This window comes from Rhineura floridana, chromosome 5, assembly GCF_030035675.1.
Source record: "Rhineura floridana isolate rRhiFlo1 chromosome 5, rRhiFlo1.hap2, whole genome shotgun sequence".
In the NCBI taxonomy this organism is placed as follows: domain Eukaryota; kingdom Metazoa; phylum Chordata; class Lepidosauria; order Squamata; family Rhineuridae; genus Rhineura; species Rhineura floridana.
In genome coordinates this window covers 63,591,404-63,617,121 of record NC_084484.1, presented here as the reverse complement: position 1 = coordinate 63,617,121, position 25,718 = coordinate 63,591,404, and the positions used below count along the sequence as shown (strand labels likewise).

The following is a 25,718-nucleotide window of genomic DNA, read 5'->3' as shown; positions in this document are numbered from 1 at the left end:
ATCCCTCAGTGAGACAGTATGTGGTGTGTATGCGTGGCGAGATTTGTGCATTTGTTTTTGAAGTGAGAGTCTCTTCATGAGGAATTTGTCTATCATCATTGGTGAATGTTTCTTCTGAACTTTTCCTGCATGTGGTAAACTTGTGAGTAAAAGCTCCACAGGATGTGGTGTGCCTCACATCTTGGCATTTCTTTACCACCATGATGGGCTGAACTTACATCATGTTGATTGTTCTCTGTGAAACATGAACATAGGATAACCTTGTTGTTATGTGCCTGCAAGTCGATTATGACTTATGGCGACCCTATGAATGAGCAACCTCAAATAGCATCTGTCATGAAACACCCTGTTCAGATCTTGTAAGTTCAGGTCTGTGGCTTCTGTTATGGAATCAATCCATCTCTTGTTTGGCCTTCCTCTTTTTCTACTCCCTTCTGTTTTTCCCAGCATTATTGTTTTTTCTAGTGAATCATGTCTTTTCATTATGTGTCCAAAGTATGATAATCTCAGTTTCATCGTTTTAGCTTCTAGTGATAGTTCTGGTTTAATTTGTTCTAACACCCAATTAATTGTGTGTTTTTTCCAGTCCATGGTATACACAAAGCTCTCCTCCAACACCACATTTCAATTGAGTTGATTTTTCTCTTATCCGCTTTTTTCACTGGCCAGCTTTCACATCCATACACAGAGGTGGGGAATACCATGGTCTGAATGATCCTGACTTTAGTGTTCAGTGATACATCTTTACATTTGAGGACCTTTTCTAGTTCTCTCATAGCTGCCCAGTCCTAGCCTTGTTCTGATTTCTTAACTATTGTCTCCATTTGGGTTAATGACTGTGCCAAGGTACTGATAGTAACCTTGTAAATATGCCCCCAAAAGTTACTAAGCTGCAGTTTGTTGGTTGGTTTTTCTAGCCTGCTAAAGGCTGGCAGAGGAGGGAAGGAGATCTGCATTTCTATGCTGGGTGCAGAGGAGAGGGCTACCTTCTAGCAGCTTATAGGGTTTGTATGCTGCATATAGAGGAGGGATGCAATGCTCCATCCTTACTTCACCAACCCACTCACTTGCCTACAATGAATTTCTGTTCACCTAAAGCTACCAAACTTAAAGACAAAGGGAATTGTTCTCCTTCTCACATGTTCCAGCAAACGAATTACACCTTTATGCATAGAGTAGCAGGTTGCTTCTGGCCCAGGTTTTTTATGGCCCCTGAATTTGTCATTTAACTTTTTTTTTAAAAAAGTTTTATTACTCCTATGGCTCACTGTGATATGATGCCACAAGGTTTTTAGTGCCCCCTATAGTTTACATGTTTTATTTTTTTTTAAAAAAAAATTCATTTCATTTTTTAATGGCTCCCATAATTCTGATACTGTGATGCCGCAAAGTGTTTGTGCTACCCCAGCATATTAAAATAATAATAATAATAGCTGCACCTGCTTTTGCACTTTTCCCGCATCCTTTTGTGTTTTGACATGCAGTTCCCTGAGGGTGGACCGTAAGTCAGTGCTTCCTTGGCCTGAAAAAGGTTAGCCACCTCTGGTCTAGAGCATGCCAAGGATCATCTATGATTGTTCTAGATGTTGACAGTTTATTAAAATTAAGTTCTGTTTACCCTCTGTAGAATCAAAATGACTGCTCAAGTTACCTTGGAGGACGCTTTGTCCAATGTAGATCTCTTGGAAGAATTACCTCTGCCAGATCAGCAACCATGTATTGAACCCCCTCCATCATCCTTACTTTATCAGGTATGATATCAGTAAAAAGAAGTATTTTTGACATGTTTTGGAAGAGTTCTGAATATTCTTTATTTGAATAATTTTCTTCCAGACTTTTGATCATTTGAGTGTTTGTTTCCTTTCATACAGCCAAATTTCAACACCAATTTTGAAGACAGGAATGCATTTGTCACAGGCATTGCCAGATACATTGAACAAGCTACTGTTCATTCTAGCATGGTAAATATTTTTTCTGTTTTATTGTGATTTTTCTGTCTGTCTTTTTACAGCAGCAACATAAAAATAGGGGCAAGTGAGGGAAGGATAGCATGGTAAAAACTGAATGGTGCTTTGCAGGATTTGATTACAGTAGAAGGAAAAAGAAAATTACATTAGTGTGTTTATTTCAACCTAAAAGATTCATTTTCATGAACTTCAGGAATAATATGGCTTGTTAAGGATAATTTTAAACAATATGTATTTACTCTGGGACACTGTTCTGTACTTTCACCTGTTTGTGGTAAAAATCTTAAATTACATGTCATTATTTTTGTATTTTATAATTTTAAAAAATACCCTCCAGTTGTAGCATAGAATTTATTTTGGTCCAAGTTCATTTGAAGCTGTGTAAATGTAAGTTGGGGGAGGGGGGCACCGAAATGTAGAAGAAGTTTAGAGTGAGTGAGGTGAACTCAAAAAGTCTGAGAAATGCTGACTTAGATTGTCTCAAGCGATCCAACTGCTCTAATTCTTCTAAAATGGGCTCCCTTTTGGTGAAAACTGTCTGCTGTTAAATTCATTATATGCTGGATTGGAAAGTTCCAATACTTAGCAGTTCTTTTACCATTTCAAGGGGAAGGCTTCATGGCTGGGGCGGAATATAAATAAAAAGAAGGAAGCAGCAAGAGATGTGAAAGATCATTTGCCTAAGACCCTAAAGATCCACTGCTAGGCAGAGGAGATAATATTGGACTAGGTGAACAAATAAGGCAGCTTTCTATGTTCCTGCAGTTGGACTGTTGTGTAATTCTGCTCAAACAGAGTTTAGTATTGGGCACATACTAATTAAGCATTCCAAGAATCTCTCTCTGTGTGTGTTTTTAACCCCCTTGTTTAGTAGCTGAGATAATTGGTTCAATAATTTGTTGAAGCAGTAATAATTATCCTTAAAAACAAAAGATTAGACTATGTCCCTAGGACACTCACATGGAAGAACCAGAGCTGACTGCCTTGTTGGTGATGTGTTTAGAACTGAAGTAATAGTCAAAGTAATTTTGGTTAGTGTTCTGAAGAAAGGTTTTAGTTGCATCTCTTCTAGACGGTATTGGTATATCCTTGTTTAATTTCTCTATCTTCATACTGTTGCTAGCTTTGGTAGTCCTCTCTGTATGTTCATTTACGTATCTTTTTGTATAAATAACAACCTTTAATTTTTATGATAGAATGAAATGTTGGAAGAAGGACAAGAGTATGCTGTTATGCTATACACATGGAGAAGCTGCTCAAGAGCCATTCCTCAGGTAAAGGAGCAAAATCAACCCTGAATGCTATCATTTTGGCTTCTTACAGTTCCATTAATGTGCCTTTTAATTATGTGAGCTACTTTGAAAGCTCTTAATGTCCAATCCCTCTGCCTGCCCCCCACAACTCCACAGGCCATTATATGTCTTAATAGTATAAAGCTCAGTACCACACATATATGCTTGCAGAGACCTATGGATCATTTCATACTGTCAGGAAATAATTGTTGCGCCCACTATATTCGATGGAGGAACTGGAGTGTCATCTATGCATGTGTTGGACTAGAAGGAAAATAGTCCTGCAGTAAAATATCGCAGGAGGAGGACATTTCTCCCCCTTCTTTTACACTCTTTCTTACTCTTCCCAGTTCCATGGAGCTAGCCCTTGGGACAGCTGTCACCAGAGCCCCCATCTGTTTCAGAAAGGCAACTGCAGTGCCACCACAATGACTTAGGGGACCACAGACATGTGTGCATGCATATGTGTATGAGCAAGAGCTTGTTCCTCCTGCCCAAAGAAGTTGCAGGGGCTTGTCTTGGATTCAGTAAATGAATACAAAAAGCAATTGTCCCCTGAACACAGGGCACTCAAGCCCACATAATGAAGCCATTGCTGAAGGATAGAGATGGAGCTTATTCTGTCTCCCGTTTGGGCCTTTAAGGCCATTTTGTGAGGGATGAATTTAAGAACATAAGAACATAAGAAGAGCCTGCTGGATCAGGCCAGTGGCCCATCTAGTCCAGCATCCTGTTCTCACAGTGGCCAACCAGGTGCCTGGGGGAAGCCCGCAAGCAGGACCCGAGTGCAAGAACACTCTCCCCTCCTGAGGCTTCCGGCAACTGGTTTTCAGAAGCATGCTGCCTCTGACTAGGGTGGCAGAGCACAGCCATCACGGCTAGTAGCCATTGATAGCCCTGTCCTCCATGAATTTGTCTAATCTTCTTTTAAAGCCGTCCAAGCTGGTGGCCATTACTGCATCTTGTGGGAGCAAATTGCATAGTTTAACTATGCGCTGAGTAAAGAAGTACTTCCTTTTGTCTGTCCTGAATCTTCCAACATTCAGCTTCTTTGAATGTCCACGAGTTCTAGTATTATGAGAGAGGGAGAAGAACTTTTCTCTATCCACTTTCTCAATGCCATGCATAATTTTATACACTTCTATCATGTTTCCTCTGACCCGCCTTTTCTCTAAACTAAAAAGCCCCAAATGCTGCAACCTTTCCTCGTAAGGGAGTCGCTCCATCCCCTTGATCATTCTGGTTGCCCTCTTCTGAACCTTTTCCAACTCTATAATATCCTTTTTGAGATGAGGCGACCAGAACTGTACACAGTATTCCAAATGCGGCCGCACCATAGATTTATACAATGGCATTACGATATCGGCTGTTTTACTTTCAATACCTTTCCTAATTATTGCTAGCATGGAATTTGCCTTTTTCACAGCTGCCGCACACTGGGTTGACATTTTCATCGTGCTGTCCACTACAACCCCGAGGTCTCTCTCCTGGTCGGTCACCGCCAGTTCAGATCCCATGAGCGTATATGTGAAATTCAGATTTTTTGCTCCAATATGCATAATTTTACACTTGTTTATATTGAATTGCATTTGCCATTTTTCTGCCCATTCACTCAGTTTGGAGAGGTCTTTTTGGAGCTCTTCGCAATCCCTTTTTGTTTTAACAACCCTGAACAATTTAGTGTCATCAGCAAACTTGGCCACTTCACTGCTCACTCCTAATTCTAGGTCATTAATGAACAAGTTGAAAAGTACAGGTCCCAATACCGATCCTTGAGGAACTCCACTTTCTACAGCCCTCCATTGGGAGAACTGTCCGTTGATTCCTACTCTCTGCTTTCTGCTTCTTAACCAATTCCTTATCCACAAGAGGACCTCTCCTCTTATTCCATGACTGCTAAGCTTCCTCAGAAGCCTTTGGTGAGGTACCTTGTCAAACGCTTTTTGAAAGTCTAAGTACACTATGTCCACTGGATCACCTTTATCTATATGCTTGTTGACACTCTCAAAGAATTCTAATAGGTTACTGAGACAGGACTGTCCCTTGCAGAAGCCATGCTGGCTCTGCTTCAGCAAGGCTTGTTCTTCTATGTGCTTAGTTAATCTAGCTTTAATCATACTTTCTACCAGTTTTCCAGGGACAGAAGTTAAGCTAACTGGCCTGTAATTTCCGGGATCCCCTCTGGATCCCTTTTTGAAGATTGGCGTTACATTTGCCACTTTCCAGTCCTCAGGCACGGTGGAGGACCCAAGGGACAAGTTACATATTTTAGTTAGCAGATCAGCAATTTCACATTTAAGTTCTTTGAGAACTCTCGGGTGGATGCCATCCGGGCCCGGTGATTTGTCAGTTTTTATATTGTCCATTAAGCTTAGAACTTCCTCTCTCGTTACCACTATTTGTCTCAGTTCCTCAGAATCCCTTCCTGCAAATGTTAGTTCAGGTTCAGGGATCTGCCCTATATCTTCCACTGTGAAGACAGATGCAAAGAATTCAATTAGCTTCTCTGCAATCTCCTTATCGTTCTTTAGTACACCTTTGACTCCCTTTGTTGATACAATGCTTCCTTTATGGCAGGGGTGGGGACCTTTGGTTCTTTGGATGTTGCTGAACTACATCTCCCATCATCCTATGCCATTGATTATGCTTGCTAGGGCTGATGGGAGTTATAGTTCAGTAACATCTGGAGGGCCTAAGGTTCCCTATCTCTGCTTTATGGTGCCTCCTCTAAGGCTGCTCTCCTTCACACTTCTCCCCCTGGATCCTTCATGTCTGAAGAATTCTAACAGGGTGTCAAATTGAAGTCCCTCCCTTCCTTTGCCCAACCCTCTTCCCACTTACATACACATTGGCTACTTTCCACCTCCTGCCCCGTCTTTCTAAGGAAAGCCTTGGCCTTGGGGAAGATGCGCAGATAGGCATGCATCCCTAAAGCCAATCCCCATCCCTTATTCTGTAGTCTGCAATTGGAAGTTCCTCTTCTCAGCTTTAGAGATCCTATGGGGGGAAGAAGAGATGTGCTCCTGCCAGCACACATCCCCTTAGGGCCCCAGGCAGAAGGAAAGGAAGTGCCTGAAGCCTGAGGGCTTGTATCTGTGTGCTGCCCTCATGCAGTCATGATAGCACGAGGACAGCAAGCAAGTGCAGCTCTTTGACTTTGTGCCATGTGGGGGTTGGGTGGGGAATGGACATTCTCCCCCCCCTTTAAACCATGGTTTTCTTGCATGCCTTCAAGGGTTATGTGTGTGTGTTTCACAGTATGCAGGAGCCCCCTTCTGTCTTCAGCTTTGACACTTTCTCATTCTGTATGTGGCATATATGCTTTACCTCTAGAGGGAGCGATGTAATAAAATTAATAAGGAAGTGCTGAACAGTGGAAAGAAGACGGCTGTTACATCTGAGATGACCTCCCTCTTTTAGTAGTACTGGAGGCAGAACCAAAGTGGAACTGCAGTCCCCTCCCTTCGCCCCTGTAGGAGACCACCACATACCTGCCATTGGACTGCTAGGAAAGGCATTTCCAGGGCTCCCTGCTCAAGTCAGTGTTCATTACCTTTTTTATTCCCTTTTCCCTGCCATCTCTAGCTTGCCTCTTAACCCAACTCCTGCTGGCAGGCCAAAAGGTGAAAACAGAAATTGCATCACATGCCGAGGGTAGCTTTTGCTGTGAGGGGCAAGAAAAAGACCAGACTAGCTCAGTCCTTGCCCCCCACAAATGTAATGTAGGAATTGTTACACATTGAAACATTTTATAGAGAACTAGTCACAGACTTCAAATAGTCCACAAGCTGTAATTTCGAATATCTGCATGGGATGAGATTTGTGCTTCTTCACTAGCAGCTCTGTAAGAAATATAGAAGTACAGTCCTTAACATCTGAGCAGAGAAAAAAATCCCACTGAAATCAGTGGAGCTTGCCTCCCTCAAGCATGGTGATGCCAGTCCCTGAGCATGTGCATAAGTCATGTCATCCGTGTTATTCGAAACATTATGGACTTAGTGGTATTGTGTCCAAAGTGTTTTGATTTAGTTCAGAGGTGGGGAACCTCTGGCCCTCCAGATGCTGTTGGACTCTCAGACTTCATCTGCCCCAGCCAGCATGGCTGATGGCCAGGGATGATGGATGTTGTAGTCCAGCAACATCTGTAGGGTCACTTGTTTTCCACTCCTGTTTTAGATAACCTGGCAGCATTCAATAAAATAGTCATTGAGTCAAATGCTCACTAAAAAAGATCTGAAAGATCTTCCTCTTTCAACAAGCCCTTTAAGTAGAGACCTTATCCCAATTTACATCTGTGTTGGAATTGCTTTTTAATATGTTTTTAAACCTTTTTCTTTTTTTAAAGATATTTTTAAAGCTTTTTTAAAAAACTGCTTTTAAAGATGTTTTGTTTTAATATAGTTTAAAGTCTGTTTTTTATTATTTTTAAAGTGTTTTTAGTACTTTTGTTTGCTGCCCCGGGCTCCTACTAGGAGTAAGGGCGGGATATAAATCTAATAAATAAATAAAAAATATGTGTGCTAAGTGGCATAATATAATTTGGATGTTTTGAAATTGATGCATTTGTGATGTTATAACTAGGGGAGGAGGATGTGTGTGAAATGTCATAAATTTGACAAATTCTCTCCTCCCCTCCACATGCCTTTTCAGGTAAAATGTAATGAGCAGCCAAACAGAGTGGAAATTTATGAAAAAACAGTAGAAGTTCTGGAACCGGAGGTCACAAAGCTGATGAATTTTATGTATTTTCAGGTAAATGAATATTGGTTGCTAAAGTAATGGTTTTTCTTCTTCCCCAATGGTTTCCATGATTGCTTCTTTTCTAGCATTCTTCCTGACTCATCCGTCTGCTTGTTCTATGGTAGGTACATGTGTTGTTGGTTTTTAGTGGGCAACTCACATGGGAAGTCATTTTGTGCACAGCCATGCCTGGAAAAATCTGTTCAATGCAATCTGTGGGTACACACAGATGTGTAAGAACATATCATGCCATGAAGTTAAATGGGATGTGGGTTGTATTCTGTTTTTTAAAAAAACTCATTTCTTTGTATCAACAGAGAAATGCAATTGAAAGATTCTGTGGAGAGGTGAAGCGTTTGTGTCATGCAGAGAGGAGGAAGGACTTTGTGTCTGAAGCTTATCTGATCACTCTTGGCAAATTTATCAACATGTTTGCTGTTTTAGATGAGCTGAAAAATATGAAGTGCAGCGTAAAGAATGACCATTCAGCCTACAAGCGGTGAGATGTTCTGAAAAGGGTGGCAGGTTTCCCCATAGTTTGTTTATTATGATGTCCTAAATTGTACAACTAGTACAGAGTTTGTATCACCATTGCTGTTTTTGTAGTGAAACACCTGCACTACAGGAATACCCCACATTAACGTACGCAATGGGTCCAGAGCGAGTACGTAAACTGAAAATGTACTTAAAGTGAAGCGCTACCTTTTTTTCACTTGCACCGCCACTGCGCCACCTCTCCTTCACGCGGAGCCTCAAAGCCCCATGCTAAAGCCTCTGCTGCTGCTCTGCGGTGCCTTTGCTGCTGCGGTGCTGTGCCTCTCAGCTGATTGTGATCGCGCCTCCCAGCTGATTCGCGGTCACGCGATTGCGTCTCTTTCCACCACCCCCACGCACTGAAAGAACAGGCCACAACTGAAGGTTAAGTGTCCGTTCTTGTGAAGCGAGCATACGTAAACAGAGGAATGGTGCTACTGTAAGTATGTCCGTACTCCCGAGTGCCTGTAAAGTGAAGGTCCGTATAGCGGGGTATTCCTGTAATCTTGTTTTCCATCTGTCTGCAATGAGTATCAGATGAAGTCTTCCTGCAGCACTTGCTCATTAGGGAAAATAATTTTCCCCCTTTATTTGGGTGTGAAATTGTCTACAGTAATATAGGATAATGTGACCACAAGATGGCACTAGTTGTTTGCTGTATTTGCATACCACATTTTGGATATAAATATAAAATATGTAAACTCCCTCTCCCCCCAAAAAAGTGAAATGGCTCTTATTGTTTCCTGGAAAATACTCTGACAATGAGTTGAAATGAAAGAGAAGAGTTGGACACATGTCAGAACTTGCTCAAGATTCGGAACTGATGTCAGTGTAATATTGGTCTGTGTGTTTCCATTTTCCCTAGGAAATGTGCATGAGCCAGATAAGATATAACTTTTGTACATGGTTTTCCTTTTCTGGGAGCAAATACATATGGATTACCAGTTTTGAAATTGCATTTGTATTACAATATGCCTCCATGAGCATCTTTGCAAAGGCACTCCAGTGGTGATTAATTTACATATTGGAGAGAACTGGAGAAGGCATTAGTTCAAGTACAGCTTTCTTAGAGACAGGGCTCAGCCCTAGAATAATTTCAAAGCCCATACTTAACCTTGAAACGTGTACATAGAGAGACTGGCGCATGTTTGGGGTGCAGTCCTTCGCTTCTGATTGACCTCAGTCTGAAACTTGTGGGCAAAGTCCAATGTTGTGCAGCAAGATCTTGAGGATGTTCAGGCAGGATGGGGGAGGACTGCAGGTGACAGGAGAGGAAGGAGAAGTCAGTGTTCAATACAACATTGTAAGTCTGACATGGTATGTGAAGCTGTCAGGTCTGATTTTATTTCTTTCGTGGAAATTTTTATAAACCACTAAGCATCACAGTAATACTATAGCAGACTACAACAATAAAAACAAAACAGTTCTCACAGCATACCAGATGTTGCTTGTGAGTAAACTTGCCCTTCCTGGAAAGCCTGTAATTTTTTTTGGAAAAAAAGCATCCAATGAACTGCACAGTGTTGGAGACTATCTAATTTCAATGGGTAGTATGTTCTGCAAGGCAGGTACTGCTACACTGAAGAACCTAGTCCAAACTCTGAAGGACCCAGTCCAAGCCACCATGGACTGAACCCCTGGCGCATGCAGCATCATAAGGAAGTGATTTGATTTATAGGGAGATTGAGCACCAACACTGCTCACTTTAAAAAAAGCAAGCATTGGGCTTATCCCATGCAAACCCACTGAAAATGTTTGAGCTGCTGCCTTCCAAGTGTGTTCAGTGTACATTTCCAAGTTCTGTGCCTTAAACTGCAATCACTTTCACAGCTGATACATTAGGACTCGCTTCTGAGAAAATGTTCATAGGATCGGGTTGCTTGAAGCTGTAGGCAGCAAGCGGCTGTTCCCCTGCGATAACACCTGCAAAATCATGCCTGGCAGAAATGTGGCAGGTGGCTGATTATGATGTTAATTATGATGAATAGCCTCATTAATCCCACGCTGCTCCTTTCAGAAAACTCCTATTCCATGCAGCAGGGGAAGACAACCACCTAGTGTCTGAGTATAAAACCACTTGCATTCAGACTATTCTGTTGCTTTTGGACTTCTTAATGGTAGTGGGGGTGAGGGAGCACAGAGAGAACACAGCTTTCTAAGAGCTCAGTCTTTAGCTGGCAGCTGAAGATAGCGCACCCCGGCTAACTCACACTTAATGATTTGTTAAAAATTGGTAGTTTGGATCTGGACCCCTTATGGGTGTGTAATAACAGGGTTTAGAAGGCTTCTTTGTGCTCTTGCCTGCATGGTTTGGCTTCTTGTTTTAAGTGAGATGCTTTCAGAGCTAATGTTTTTACCCGCCTTTCACTCATTGAGTCTATATTATTTTCCCCTTTCTTACCTGTATGACTTCAGTCTAATAACTGCCATAAGATGAGATATTTCAGTGTACTTTTATATTGTTCCATGTTTTAACAACGGGTATCCACTTAGAGGGATGGATTAGAAATATAAAATAAGGAAATACTTTGGGGACTTGCTGCATAAAGAGAAAAATGCAAAAAAGGAGGGGGGCTGGAGAAAATCTTGATTTTGAGGGTAATGTGGCTACTTTGCTAAGCTGCTGTATGCATTTGGGCAAAGGTTAAAAAAAATAAAACAAGGATTGATGGAATTAGTAATGGGTTTCAAGGCATGATGTTTTGAGCAAAAGGAACCTAAAATAATAAAAAGAATCATAGAATAGTAGAGTTGGAAGGGGCCTATAAGGCCATCGAGTCCAACCCCCTGCTCAATGCAGTTGATATTGGTCAATTCTTGACATACACCGCTATTTGCATTCTGCATGGTTTCTCAAGACCAGCTTCAGTCATTAAGTAGTTGCAGATTCCAAGATAGAAGTGGCTCCACCTAACAGTCATATTTGGACTGATTTTTATGGCAAGCCACTATCGCATGGATAAGTTTCCATGCTTGTGCCACTTGTCCCCATGGAGGCAGACAATAGGATGAATCTTCCTCGTGAGTTGTTTACATAGCAGCTTTATGGAGCTTTAGCAATGATGCTGCCCATGTAATCAACAAAGCGTACTTTATTTCAAATTGCCAAGATAAATCAACTTTGTTTGGGCCCAGCCCATATTGCTTGTGTTCCCAGAGGGTTTTTTTCCCTATATATTGAGATTTGGTTGGCTGTGTAGTTTCTCTTGTGCAAGCCCAGAAACTATCTGTGTACTTAGATGTACTGGGGACTATGGATAGTTCTTCACTTTACAGATTGGCTACTCTCAGACACTGATATCTTGAACAGTTTGTGGTAGCTTTTGCTTCAACACCAGCATTGCAAATGATTGCTGCTGGAAAATAATGAGATCTCTGCAGAATGGAGTGTGTGGGTATAACTACCTGATTCTGCCTACTGCTCTTGCATTTATGAGCTTCCACATGGCTTAGCAAGGTGTGACATTGTATCCTACACCAGTGAGAGAGAGAGTTAAGCTTCTTAACTAACAATAGGAAGGTTAGTGAAAGTGAATAGTCTTCTTGTTCAGTGATGATAAATCATTAAGATATAGCAACTATCTTTAATTCATACACCTGGCTTTGACATAAAGTCAAGACAAACATACTTTCTTTCAGGAGCCCGTGGCAGTGCTATAGGGACTACTCTCTGTCTCTTGTTCTTGCAGGATTTAACTTCTTTATCTCCCCTGTTTTATTTAAAGGGCTGCCCAATTTTTGCGTAAAATGGCTGATCCTCAGTCTATCCAAGAATCCCAGAATCTCTCCATGTTTCTTGCCAATCACAATAAGATTACACAGGTATGATTTATAATAAACAATATTGCAATGTAATTGTTACCTTTTATTTTTGTACACAGAATAGCATTTTATGTGCTTAATGATAAAATAGAATCCAGCTATTTCTGTCCACATGAATACAATAAACCTTCCTTGATTTTCTTTTTCTAATGCCATGTATAATTTTAAATTGGTCTCTGTTCTAGTCTTTGCAGCAACAACTTGAGGTCATACCTGGCTACGAAGAGCTGCTTGCTGATATTGTGAATTTATGTGTGGATTACTATGAGAACAAAATGTATCTAACACCTAGTGAGAAGCACATGCTCCTAAAAGTAAGATATGTTGGCTTGAAGCACTTTAGCATTTTGAAAATTGGTGAACATTGCAAATAGTCTTGAAAGGCAAATGCTTGGAATAATTGGTACCCTTCTTGAAGTATTTTCAGTCTCTCTTTTATGTACATGATTTCACCTGCTCCTCCCCCGCTCCACTTCTATATTCCCAGAGTGTATGGAATTTTTATGAAGGGGATAGACAAAAGGCAAAAGTGGAATCAGAACAATTTTGTGTCATTTTGTCATATTTGGTAAAAGATAAGCAGAACAAATGTATCAGTTGCAATGCTTAGTGGAACCAGATTGGAACATTTATAGTATTGGCTTTTAGCTGAATATAGTAATTTTTTAAATGTTGAAAATGTAGGATATTTGTGCCCAGGAATTTTTCACAGTATATCTCCTTAAAAAGGAAAAGGACTGTACAGGAAAGCTAATTTAACACCTTTCAAATCAGATTACCATACTTTAAGAATCTGAGGCATTTATCCCTCCAATGCTTATAGGTCTGAATTGTAGGAGGTAAAATTGGCTCTGATATTGTAAGGATTCGAGAACTCATTGTGTTTGTTGTGCATATACGACTGCATTTTAGCATGCTATTGAATATTTTGAAAATCCTGGTGCCTGCTTATATGGCTTCTGCTGCAGCACATCCTGTGCTAAGAGCATAAATTATTGATTTTAAGATTTTAGAAAGAATAATTTTGTTAATTCACCTAATTCTAATAGCTCCCAAATATGTTACAATGATGAATCATTTGAAGTGGAAAATAGGTTCTTTTCTTAAGAGAAGCTTCAAGACTTCTGCACGAGCATCTTTCTTGAGGCTGGGTCTGAGAAAAATGTGAGTACAGGCATTATACATAAGAACATAAGAAGAACCTGCTTGACCAGGCCCATCCAGTCCAGCATCCTGTTCTCACAGTGGCCAACCGGTTGCCCATGGAAAGCCCACAAGCAGGACCTTAATGCAAAGAGCACTCTCCCCTCCTGTGGTTTTCAGCAAGTAGTATTCGGAAGTATCCAGCCTCTGACTTTGGAGGCAGAGCATAGCCATCATGGCTGGTAGCCATTGATAGCTTTATCCTCCATGCATAGACTCCTCTGAACTGCTGTAGGTATAATGATGATCAAAAGTTTATCTTGGGAAGACTTGGTGAACTCAGTGTAGTTGCTCAAGATCTCCTTGGTTGCCATGTTTGGTTCCTGGATTAAATCTCCCCCAAGTCTGAGCGGCCAGTGATTCTGGATATATTTTTTCCTCCCATGGTGCTTACAAAAGCCCGGGCTAGAAAGATGTGCTTTGAGACAGCACTGAAAAGCAATTAATGCTGGCACCAGGTTTATCTTGGGGGAAGGAAATATCACAACTCTAATGCCATCACCGAGAAGGCCTTATCCCATGTCATTTCACTATAGGCTTCTCCTGGTGGTGGAACCATGAGAAGGCCCTCTTCTGCAGATCTTAATGGTCAGGCAGGTTGACATGGGAACAGGCACTTTTTCAGATAAGTTGTTTAGGGCTTTATATGTTAACACCTTGGTTTGATAGCCTATAAGCAGCTGATGCAGAAGCTTCAAAGCTAGCATACTATGTCTTCATCTCACTGAGCCACTTAGAAGTCTAGCCATTATGTTTTGCACTAGCTGCAGCTTCCAAACCATCATAAAAGGAAGCCCATATAGAACACATTATGGTAATCCTCTCATGAAATTACCAGGCTATACTGGGCCAGGAATGGCCTTGTAGCAGGAAATAGTCACTCCAAGCCACAGAAATTGCTTGGATGTCTAATGACAATGTTCAGTCAAGGAGCATTCCCAAGCTACATGTTATTTCAAAGGGAAGGACTTTGAAACAGGCCAATGTCCCAATTCCCAGACCCAGAAGCCAGCTACCCGCAGCATCTCTACTTTGTTGGGATTCATTCTAAGTTTATTGGCCCTCATGCAGTTCATCATTGCCACAAGACAAAGGTCTAGCACCTACACAGCCTCATCTGATTCAGATGACAAATAGAAAAGCTGGGTATCATTAGCATATTGACTAAGATACTTAAATGATAGCAATTTAACACATAAGCATAGTTAGAAAAAGTTAATGGTAGAAAAATAAAGAAAATGTGAACCATATCCATGATGCTTGTGATTGCTTGATTTGTTAATAAAGTATTTTAAATTTTTAATCATCATTTTGAGGAAGGTTTACAGGACTTAGTCACTTTCACTTTACAAAAGAACATTCAGGTTTATCACCTGATCTTAACTTGACCTGAAAACAATGTTGCTTAATTTTCTTTTCAGGTAATGGGCTTTGGTTTATATCTGATGGATGGTAGTGTCAGTAACATCTATAAGCTGGATGCCAAGAAAAGAATTAATCTGACCAAGATTGACAAGTTTTTTAAGGTTGGTTAAGGTTGTTTTCTTCTTATAAAAGGAGCGGTTATATATGCTTAGGTACATATTAACATCCTAGGAGATGATACTAAGCTTTGAGGGACAGAGCATCAGTTGAAATGTCAGCTCTGTGCAGAGATAGAGAAACATCAAAATTCTGGGGTATCAAAAATGTGGATGCTAGTCAACTGGCTGACTAGGTGTCCAAATGCTCCCAGTCCTGATTATATCATTAAGGTAGTTTCCCCACCTATCAGGCTTAAAATACATAGGGTGGTATCTTCCCTGTCCTCTTCCTGCATAGCCCCAGATCTGCTCCAGTGGATTGGAGGAGTCCCAAAAACAGACTGGGGGAGGCGTGGGAGAAGGAGAGGAAGGGGAAGTTCCTTTGTGCAAGCAGAAGTGCTTGCACGAACAGGACAGTTTCATTGGATGCAACCCACTATATTTGAAGCTGAGAGCATATTCAGATGACAGCTTCCCCAGTGGTTGGTATTGACCTGATGTTCCAAGCCAGAAATGTGTGCATCAAAGGGAATATTGCTGGCCAAAGGTGGTGGTTATGTTCTGGGGATGCTGGATTTTGCTAGCACAAACCACAATATTTTTGTCCCTTAAAAAAAAATTCTTCCCACACAAATTCTTCATGTAAAGGTACCTAAAGGTATCATGTCAGAGGTGCCTATGACATGAGAGCTGGTGAATAGAGTAACTCCCTGTTTTGGTACATGACATCTTGTGATTTATTGGTTTTAATTTTATTCCTTTTTAATGTTTTAAAAGCTGAGCACTCTCGTGCTGTATCATTTCAGTATGAGAGTGGTAAGCAACAGCATGACTACCTCACATATGCTATAATGTTGTGGAAGGTTACACACTCCTCATTCCTAGCACCAGAGCAGAACTCCATGTTGGTGTTTTTTTAAGAGTAAACCCTTGTTCCACTGTACATAGATTTGATACAGTTAGAGGACTTATGAGACTGTTGTACAAATGCCAAAATGTTGATTGCCTTATTGCGTGTTTTCTGATTGTCTGGTTAAATGAAGCTGGGGAAGGGTGGGGGAAATGCACAGAACACATTGAAGACTTAATTTGTTTTCTCTTGAGTACAGCAGCTGCAAGTAGTTCCACTCTTTGGCGACATGCAGATTGAACTGGCAAGATACATTAAGACTAGTGCTCACTATGAGGAAAATAAATCTAGGTAAGACTGAAAAAAAAGGCTAGTGTGCTATCGCAAGGGCTACACAACTGCTCTAAGTCATTCGTACAGTTCGTTTAAAGAAAATCCATTTGCGGAACATGGATCCTTTGCTGCTGTCTTTTTTTTTTAGTAATTTCATGTTTGTTTTTTGTTTTATTTCAGATATTGATATACTGCTTAATATTCAGAATTTCTCTTTTCCTACCATAGATGGACATGTGCTTCATCCAGCAGTAGTCCGCAGTACAACATCTGTGAGCAGATGATCCAGATAAGAGATGACCATATGCGTTTTATTTCAGAACTGGCTCGTTACAGTAATAGTGAGGTGTGTAGGTTAATGCAGGACATCTAGTCACGTCTTATATGCAGATAACCTGTAATTGCAGAAGTACTAAACTTAAAATGTGCCATTGGTTTTTGTACAGAGTAGTTAGGGTTACTCTTACATTGGTGTGGTGTCAGTAAAATATTTATACTGTGAGTGAGAAAGTGCTACTGGTTAATTTTTAATTAGTGCACTTCAGTTTTCTAACAAGTTCCATGCATATTTTTTTCTTCTTTTAACTAGGCACATGTTTATTTGTGTGAATATCTAGACTGAAAAGGCAACAAGCCACATGATGTGCATTAATCAGAGTTTAATTTGATCACAGGGTTCATTTCCTAAACATGTTTCGGTGTCCAGTTTCAACCTTCGAATATATGAAATAAGAACAAAAAAGAGTACCTTTTAACACACAGCGTATATTTCTCTAACTGTGCTTTTGTTCTCTACCCTTTTATTAATGGGCAAGGGTTGCAGACCAGAGTCAGCTTGGCAATTGGTACTACTAGCAGGGAGAAAAACTGGTGTAAATGCTTGTTCATCATAAATTAAAACAATCCCATACCATACAATGGCATGCACTTTGCTGCTGTGATAATGTTTAGATGAAAAAACTCTGAAGACTGGAAAAATGATGTGGTTCCATGCCATGAAATATTATAGCCAGAGGGTGATTCTGAAGTGGTAAGAAACCATGTCATTCCCAGCTGGCTATTTCATCTTCACCAACCTGGTGCCCTCCAAATATTGTTGGACTGCAGCTCCCACCAACCCCAGCCAACATGACTAATGGTCAGGGATGATGGGTTTTGTAGTCAAGCAACATCTGAAGGGCATCAGGTTGGGGAAGGCTTATCTAGACACTACTGGACCAGCATGGAACCACACTATAGGGGAGTTGGCTCCAACATGGACATCGATCGTCATAATGTTTTTTTTAAAAGGCTTGAAACCTGAAAAGCACACAGAGATGGTTGTGTCCTGCACATCTGACACAACTAGTTTTCAGTTACATATGTAGTGCAGGTTTTAACAAGCATGTTTTCATTACAGGTAGTGACCGGATCAGGCCGTCAAGAAGCACAGAAAACAGATGCTGAGTATCGAAAACTCTTTGATCTTTCTCTCCAGGGTCTTCAGCTTCTGTCTCAGTGGAGTGCACATGTGATGGAAGTGGTACGTGGAGGAGAGTCAATGGGAAATTCTAAAGAGAGAACAGGAATGGGGAGGGGGAATGTTTTATGACCCGTAGATGACCCATTATTATTAATAAGTAACTGATAATTTATTTCGACTTGTACTTAGATAAGCTAAGGATCTTATGCTGGCTTGTTTTGATTTGAAGCTATTATGTGAGCATATGACTAAATGTCGCATTTGTGGCCTGTGAAGGAATTTTTCCATAAGTCAAGTTAGAATGAAACTTTTTTGTTGTTGTTGCCCGGCTTACTCTGTTAGACACAGTTCCAGTGTAGGCTTAATCACTTGCAGTTAGTCATGTACAGCAACTACTGGCCCTAAACTAGAATGTGAATCTGCATGCACATTTGAAGATCTGTCTAGACAGTTGCATAGGATCCGGATAAGCATAACAGTATAGATATGCATCTACTTCCACGTTACCTGCACACCCAGAAGCTTGCTGCTATGCATGTTGCCACTTTTTTGTTGTTGTTAGTTTGGGGTATTAGTCTTCCTGTTTGAGGGCTTAGCAACTATTGGTCTGATAAAATCATCTTCAGTTGCCAAGTCAAAAGCACACGAGTGTGCAAGCTTTATTTATTTATTTTATTATTTATTTATTTATTATATTTATTAGTCGCTTTTTTCCAAAATGAAACTCAAAGCGACTTACAAAAAAGAAAAGAAATATCTCAAAAACATATGCAGGATAAAGATAACAAAAGCATACCAAGCAAAACTCAATACAATAAATAGAACAATATGATAAAAATTGCAATACACAATACAGCTCAAATATAGATTTTCTGTTACCCCCCCCTCCTGTGCCCCAAACTCTGAACCTACTAGTTCAACTATTGTCGTCAAGAAAGCCCCCCAGGCTTAGGCTACAGGGAGCCCCACTTCAGGCATGTTTGGTGGCAGAAGCCACCTCGTAAACAAACAAACATTGGAGATGGAGGCAGGGCATCTCTGCACACCAAGCAGGGAGTCTCTGTGGATGCAGGAAAGCCATGGGGCAACCCAGCGGGCTGCCCCCACCTGTGTGGGTCCAGAGGTGCGGCTTCAGGTGGGAGCTCTTAATGTAATCTTCTCGCAGCCGGCATTGGAGCAGGTGTAGATGGACGTCCATTTGGGAGGCCAGAAGCGGCATCCCCTCCTGGTCTTGGCTTCCAACAACTCCAGCAAGGAGGAGGGCAGGGTGAGCAGGTCCCCGCGGCAGAGGCCTGGGAGGGGAGGCTCTCCTCAAAGAAGCCAGAGGCGCTCAGGTGCAGATGGAATTGATACTGGAGTGGGTGGGTGAAGGCCGAGTGGTAAGGCGGCGCAGCGGCGGTCGTCGGGCTGAGCGGTGGCATCTCCGCGCAGGGGGTCTGCAGGGAGCCAGTAGCCAACATGCAGGGCGTGGGGCTGCCCTCCTGTTTGATCCCAGGACAGGGCTGCAATGCCAGGCCCATCAAGGGCCCGTAGTCCAGCTCCAGGTCCAGCTTGATGCTCTCCATCACAGCTTGTTGCATTCTTTGCCTTTGTGCGTCAGATATAAGTCCCATTCAGCAAAGATACAACATTAATTGAAAGTTTCCTGTTTGCAGGTTATGTTCCTTTATTATATGCTGGAAGTCTTGCAGCACCGGTGCTGCCATTGCATGAGATGGTGGTTGAGCTTAGGGGAAAGAATGAATCTGCTGGGCAACTCATTGATTTCTTTCTCTTTTACATGCACCTATGCACCCAAACCTTTATGTGTAGAAATCTCTACACATAATTCAGGATGGTGGCCATATTTTTTTATCTACTGAAAAAAAAATTCATTCATTCATCCTTTGTGGTATATAAGTTCTACTGTAGTTTTTCAGTTTGATTTTTTCGTTCTGGTCATTCTCACTCCCATGTCAATTTGCAGTATTCATGGAAGCTAGTGCATCCAACTGACAAATACTCTAACAAAGATTGCCCAGACAATGCAGAAGAGTATGAAAGAGCAACTCGATACAATTATACCAGTGAAGAGAAGTTTGCTCTTGTTGAGGTAAGAGAGAAAAAAATGCCTCCTGCCCAGGATCTCCCCACCCCATCCCACTACCCATATCTCTTTATGATTCAATGATTTGTTTAATTATGCAACAACATTTTCCCCATGCAGGTTATTGCAATGATTAAAGGACTGCAGGTATTGATGGGCAGGATGGAAAGTGTCTTCAATCATGCCATTCGTCATACCATCTATGCTGCTCTCCAGGATTTCGCGCAAATTACACTTAGAGAGCCATTGAGACAGGCTATCAAAAAGAAGAAAAATGTCATCCAAAGGTGGTGGCTAACACTTTCTTATGCCATTCAGTTTGTCTTTCAAACACACCATATTTGTGAAAAGAAAACATAGAGCTAGAGATCATTTTTTATAGTGCAATTTGTCATGAATTTTCCCAAAGGGAACTTCAGGCAATATTCAGCTAAATTCCTGTGCTAGCAGAATGAATTTGACTAGTACAAGGGGATTCCCCTTCCTCCCCATGCTATCCTCAGAATTGCTTCAGAGGGTTGGGGGAACACCTGGGACAGATTTAGGGGGCACATGGGGGAGAATGTTCCATTCATAACATTTGACTTGGTGCTGCATTGAATACAATCCTTTGGAATGTTTTTTGGATGTGATCCACAAATCCTGCTGTGTGAAACCACCTCCTTTCTCGACCACCAGGCAAACCCCAACCTACTTAGCATCCTAGATACCAGATATCCCAGTGGTTGTAAAGCATTGTCAAAGTTGCTGCAACTGATCAAAACAATTATGACAGTTCCAAGGCAGAAGCTGCAAGTTCACTCAGCCTGTCTCCCACAGTTAAAAATGAGGTATTGCAACTGTTCTGCCCAATCAACAGGTATTAGATGGCAGAATACTGGATCCAAAATATGCCTGGCATTTGTTAGAACTGAAGAAGGTAAGAAGAGGATGGTGTGTTTATATCAGGGCTTTACAGAATGCATCCATTCATTAGGGTTTTCTAGATTAGGATGTTGGGAATTCATTTCCTCCCAGAACTGCAATTCCCTAGATTTCTTGAGCTTAAATAATGACAAGGTTCCCTTTCAGATTGGCTATGCAGCAAAGCTAAACCATACATATCCAATAGCATTTTTGCTCCCACGTTAAAGGTCCTGCATCACAGTTGCAATTATAATAGCATTGTAATTGCAGGTTAAGTCCCCTTTCTGCTTTATGTGAAGGGGGTGCATATATTAAAGAAATAGCAGGCCTGTGTGACTTGTCCCACCATTGGCCTTATACAGCTCCCTTCCTCCCAACATCCATGTGTTGAGTGTAGGATTCCAAGAAGGGATAGCACAAGGTTTCAGTTTCCATAAAAGCTTATGCACATGGGCATCTGTGTGTAGGCTTCCCCACTGCCAATATCCATGCTCAACATGTTGGGAGGCAGGGCTGGCAAGCTACTTGATATTGAGGTGACCCTGCTTCCGCTTTGACACATGGACCCCTCTTGATGCTTATAGTGCAAGAAGGGGCTTTAGCTGCACTTGAATGGTAAATCTATTTGCTGTTTTCCAAAATTAGAGGTTTCCAGGCTAAGGATTGATGAATGTATGAGATCTTTACTAATCCATTGGTTGAAAATAGAGTGTATTCCCAGTATGACGATTTTAACTATCTGTAGAATGTGTGGGGATTTTGGAAAGTACATGCCAGGATGCTTGTGGTTCTTAAGGAAGAGTTCATGCTTGATCAGGAACTCACACAACCTCTTGGATCATGGCTAGTGTTCTGCAGGCAATCAGGAAGACTGTGTGCGATTGGGAAGGCGGGCGTGAGCCATTTAATGACCCTGCGCTGAGGGGAGAGAAGGATCCCAAAAGTGGCTTTGACGTCAAAGTCCCCAGACGAGCAGTGGGTCCCTCCAGTACCCAGGTAACTCACTCTCTCCTAATTCTGGAATGTGTGTCACTGACTGGTAGAGGAATTACTGTAGAAGGAACCCATTCAGAAAGATTAGTTATATAAATCCTGTGTAAATCTGGATTAGTAAAAAATCTCATGTAGTAGTACTGCCAGATTACTCCCCCACCCCTAATCTTTTCCTCTGCTGCACGTACCTTACATGGAAATGCTTATATCTTTAAATTGTGTCTTACAAAGTTTTAGTTGTTTGTATTTCTGATTTCTTTACATTTATGTTTCTGCACTTAAATATACAGTGCCTTGCAAAAGTACTCAGAATGCTCTCATAGTATTAAATTACAAATGGTACATTGTAATTTCGTTCTGTATGGTATTTTATTTTGAAAGACTGAAACTCAAAATCAGTTATTTTATTTATTTATTATTTGATTTATATTCCTCCCTTCCTCCCAGCAGGAGCTCAGGGCAGCAAACAAAAGCACTAAAAACACTTTAAAACATCATAAAAACAGACATTAAAATACATTAAAACAAAACAACTTTAAAAACTTTTTTTAAAAAAGCTTTGAAGACATCTTAAAAAAAAGGTTTAAAAACATATTAAAAAGCAATCCCAACACAGAAGCAGACTGGAGAAAGGTCTCAACTTAAAAGGCTTGTTGAAAGAGGTGGTCTTCAATAGGTACCAAAAAGATAACAGAGATGGCGCCTGTCTAATATTCCAGGGTAGGAAGTTCCACAAGGTAGGTGCCGTCACACTAAAGGCCCGTTTCCTATGTTGTGCAGAACGGACCTCCTGATAATATGGTATCTGCAGGAGGCCCTCACCTGCACAGCGCAGTGATCAACTGGGTATATAAGGGATAAGACAGTCTTTCAGGTATCCTGGTCCCAAGCTGTATAGGGCTTTGTACACCAAAACTAGAACCTTGACCTTGTAGCAAATGTGCAGCCAGTGCAATTCTTTCACCAGCGGGGCGACATGCTGGCGATACCCTGCCCCAGTCAGCAGTCTCAACGCCGCAATTTGCACCTGATGCAGCTTCCAGACCAACCTCAAGGGCAGCCCCACATAGAGCGCATTACAGTAATCCAGCCTGGAGATTACCAGTGCATGGACAACAGTGGTCAGGCTATCCCAGTCCAGAAATGGCTGCAGCAGTCTTACCAGCCGAAGCTGGTAAAAGGCACTCTTAGCCATTGAGGTCACCTGGGCCTCTAGCGACAAAGATGGATCCAGGAGCACCCCCAGACTACAGACTTGCTCTTTCAGGTCACATCATTGCAACCACCTTGCTGGCCACATCATTGCAACCACCTTGTCTACGCCATCAGGCTGCATCAAGTGAAACCGTTCCCAAGAAGTTGCAGCAGACATTGCACTGAACACCTCATTAGAGACTACAGTAGAGGTGGATAGAGCATTAAGACTGCTATGGAGGCGACTTCCGGGAAGGGTGACTTAGCCTGTGCCTGCTTTTGAGACGGGCTCCTGCCTCAAAAGAAGCTTATTCAGATATATCAGTCAGATTTTTTTTTTTTTTGACTGATTAAACTTCTCCCGGGTAGGGAGAAACGAAGAGATTAACCTCAAAGCCTATTTTTGTTGGGACGACCAGATCTCATTAATTTATGGGACGAGGTCCAGCCGACGAAGGTGGGACGGATTTTCAACAACAAGCTCTATCTGATAAAGCGAACGTTCATCTTATCTTCTAAGAGAGAACGCACTAACAGGCAAGCACCCTTCTTTCTATATTTTTCTTTTACTTGACTTAAATTGTTGCTGTTTAAAAGAGATTTGCCAGATTGATCGGTTTTTGACATCTCACTGGGGAGCCATAACTTCTCTCTGCTACTCACTAATTAATAGCTTATCTCTGTTTTTGTTGCAAAAAGCTGTCCTGGATTTGCATTCTAAAGATATACACAGAAGAGGGATTTCTATTCCAGATTTTTATTTTGAAGAATATTATATTGTCTGAGACTACTCTCTTTTTGGTCTATTTTATTTTGACGAATCTGTTTCCTGACGACCGCCATTAATTGTTTCGATCCTGGGAACTGCATTTTGTTTACTTAAGCATGGAGAGATAAGGCTGTCTGCTCTGTTTATACTGTGATGTCACCAAGTTTGGAGTATTAACCCAATTGTTGCTGAAATAAGAAGTGGTTTTCCTATATTTTTCTTTTAAAATGGCAATTAAGAAAGTGGCTGAGAATCTGGAAATAACTATGTTTCAGAAAATAATGGATGAGATTGAGATAACGAAACAAAACCTGCGACAGGGTTGTAAGGAGCTGAAAATTGAATTGAGTAAAATGAAGCAGGAGATTAAAGATATAGGGGTCCCTGTGAGAGAGGTGACCCTGGAAGGGGTCCCTGTGAGAGAGGAGACCCCGGAGATTGGAACAAACGTGGAACAGGAAAAAGATTTGGAGTCTATGGACTTTAGAAACAAAATCTATTGTTTGGAGACACAGGAGATTAAAGACATAGGGGTCCTTGTGAGAGAGGAGACCCTGGAGACTGGAACAGGGGTCCCTGTGAGAGAGGAGACCCTGGAGACTGGAACAGGGGTCCCTGTGAGAGAGGAGATCCCGGAGATTGGAACAAACGTGGAACAGGAACAAGATTTGGAGTCTATGGACTTTAGAAATAAAATCTATTGTTTGGAACTCAATGTTATCTCTGAAGAAATTAATGAAGATTCTAGAGATAAAGTTATCAATGGCATGGATAATCTTCTGGACTGGATTGATGTGATGGAGCCCAATATAGAGAAAATCTATGGAATTAACTGCAGCCATGTGACAATGGAAAAACTTTCAAGAGATGACCCAGTGTATTTTGAAAAAAAGAACAGAGATATGATTTTACAGCAGTATTTCAGCAACCTATTCAGAATGGATGGCAAGAAAATATTTGGGATAGAGGTAATTCCCATCAGACTCTTACTATATGACTATGGCTTTGACAGCAAGATTATTATGGAATACTGATAATGGAAGATTGGATACTGAAATTACTGGACTTAACAAGACTACTGAAGATGGAAGATGGAAAATGGAACTAATAGGGATAATAGAACAATGGCTACTGAAATTACTGAACCTAACAGATTCTGATGTGATGGATTAATTGAAATGTTTATTTTGACTATGGTTATGACAATAAGATTATCATAATTAGTAATGAGATGGATTAATCGATATGCTTATCTGGAAAAAAAAAATTGATAGATATATTTCTTAAAGAATTGAAACCTCTCTTTGACTTTTTGTGGAAAGAATAAAGTAATGTTTATGAGATTTGATGATTAAGTAAGATAACTACTGGAGGAAAGTGATTTTATAATATGACTTAAGAGACAGGATTGTTATATATTATAGACTTATAACTGATTTGATCTTTGACAAATGGGAAGTCAATATTTTACTCTTTAATTTTTATTTTTGTTTTTTTTTTCTTCTTTTTTTTTTGTTTAACTATTTTTGATTTTGTTTTTTGTCTTTGAATGTTTTATGATTTCGTCTTGTATGTTTTATGAAAATCTGAATAAAAATTATTGAAAAAAAAAAAAAAAAAGACTGCTATGGAGGCGAGCAACTTTATCCTCAAAGTGCTTTACAGACAATTCACAGTGGACCTCCGAAGGGTCTAAGATTCCATTTCCTGGAGTTGATATCAACAGACCCCTGACAATACAGAAAAGCTTCACTGGACGGCTACTTAAGGATGCATGGAGGCAGAGAAGTGGGCCTTCTTTGCCGCCCTCACCACCACACAGTAGGCACCGTTACGATGTTTTACTCATGCCCGATCAGCCTCATGGCACGTCTTTTGCCACTTGCACTCTAGCCGTCATCCAGCCTGTTTCATTTCCCTTAGCTCACTGGTGTACCAAGGAGCAAACCAGGCTCCACAATGCCAGAGAGGGTGCTTGGGGGCAACCGTGTCAAGAACCTGATGCGCCTTGCTGTTCCTCAGCGTGACAAAGGCTTCAGCAGGG

At 41.1% G+C, this 25,718-nt stretch overlaps 1 protein-coding gene across 2 annotated transcripts in view; it reads left to right on the top strand.

Moving 5' to 3' along the window:
- CYFIP1 (cytoplasmic FMR1 interacting protein 1) overlaps positions 1-25,718 on the top strand; it is a 94,415-nt gene that overhangs the window by 8,317 nt on the left and 60,380 nt on the right. For both annotated transcript variants that reach the window (XM_061626964.1, XM_061626963.1), the window contains exons 2-15: positions 1,628-1,751; positions 1,872-1,961; positions 3,164-3,241; positions 7,910-8,011; positions 8,317-8,498; positions 12,259-12,355; positions 12,541-12,669; positions 14,980-15,084; positions 16,191-16,282; positions 16,493-16,610; positions 17,664-17,786; positions 19,693-19,818; positions 19,933-20,099; positions 21,567-21,714. In XM_061626964.1, coding sequence (XP_061482948.1) covers positions 1,635-1,751; positions 1,872-1,961; positions 3,164-3,241; positions 7,910-8,011; positions 8,317-8,498; positions 12,259-12,355; positions 12,541-12,669; positions 14,980-15,084; positions 16,191-16,282; positions 16,493-16,610; positions 17,664-17,786; positions 19,693-19,818; positions 19,933-20,099; positions 21,567-21,714 — 1,674 coding nt within the window. In that variant the 5' untranslated portion in view covers positions 1,628-1,634. The remainder of the gene's footprint in view (positions 1-1,627; positions 1,752-1,871; positions 1,962-3,163; positions 3,242-7,909; positions 8,012-8,316; positions 8,499-12,258; positions 12,356-12,540; positions 12,670-14,979; positions 15,085-16,190; positions 16,283-16,492; positions 16,611-17,663; positions 17,787-19,692; positions 19,819-19,932; positions 20,100-21,566; positions 21,715-25,718) is intronic.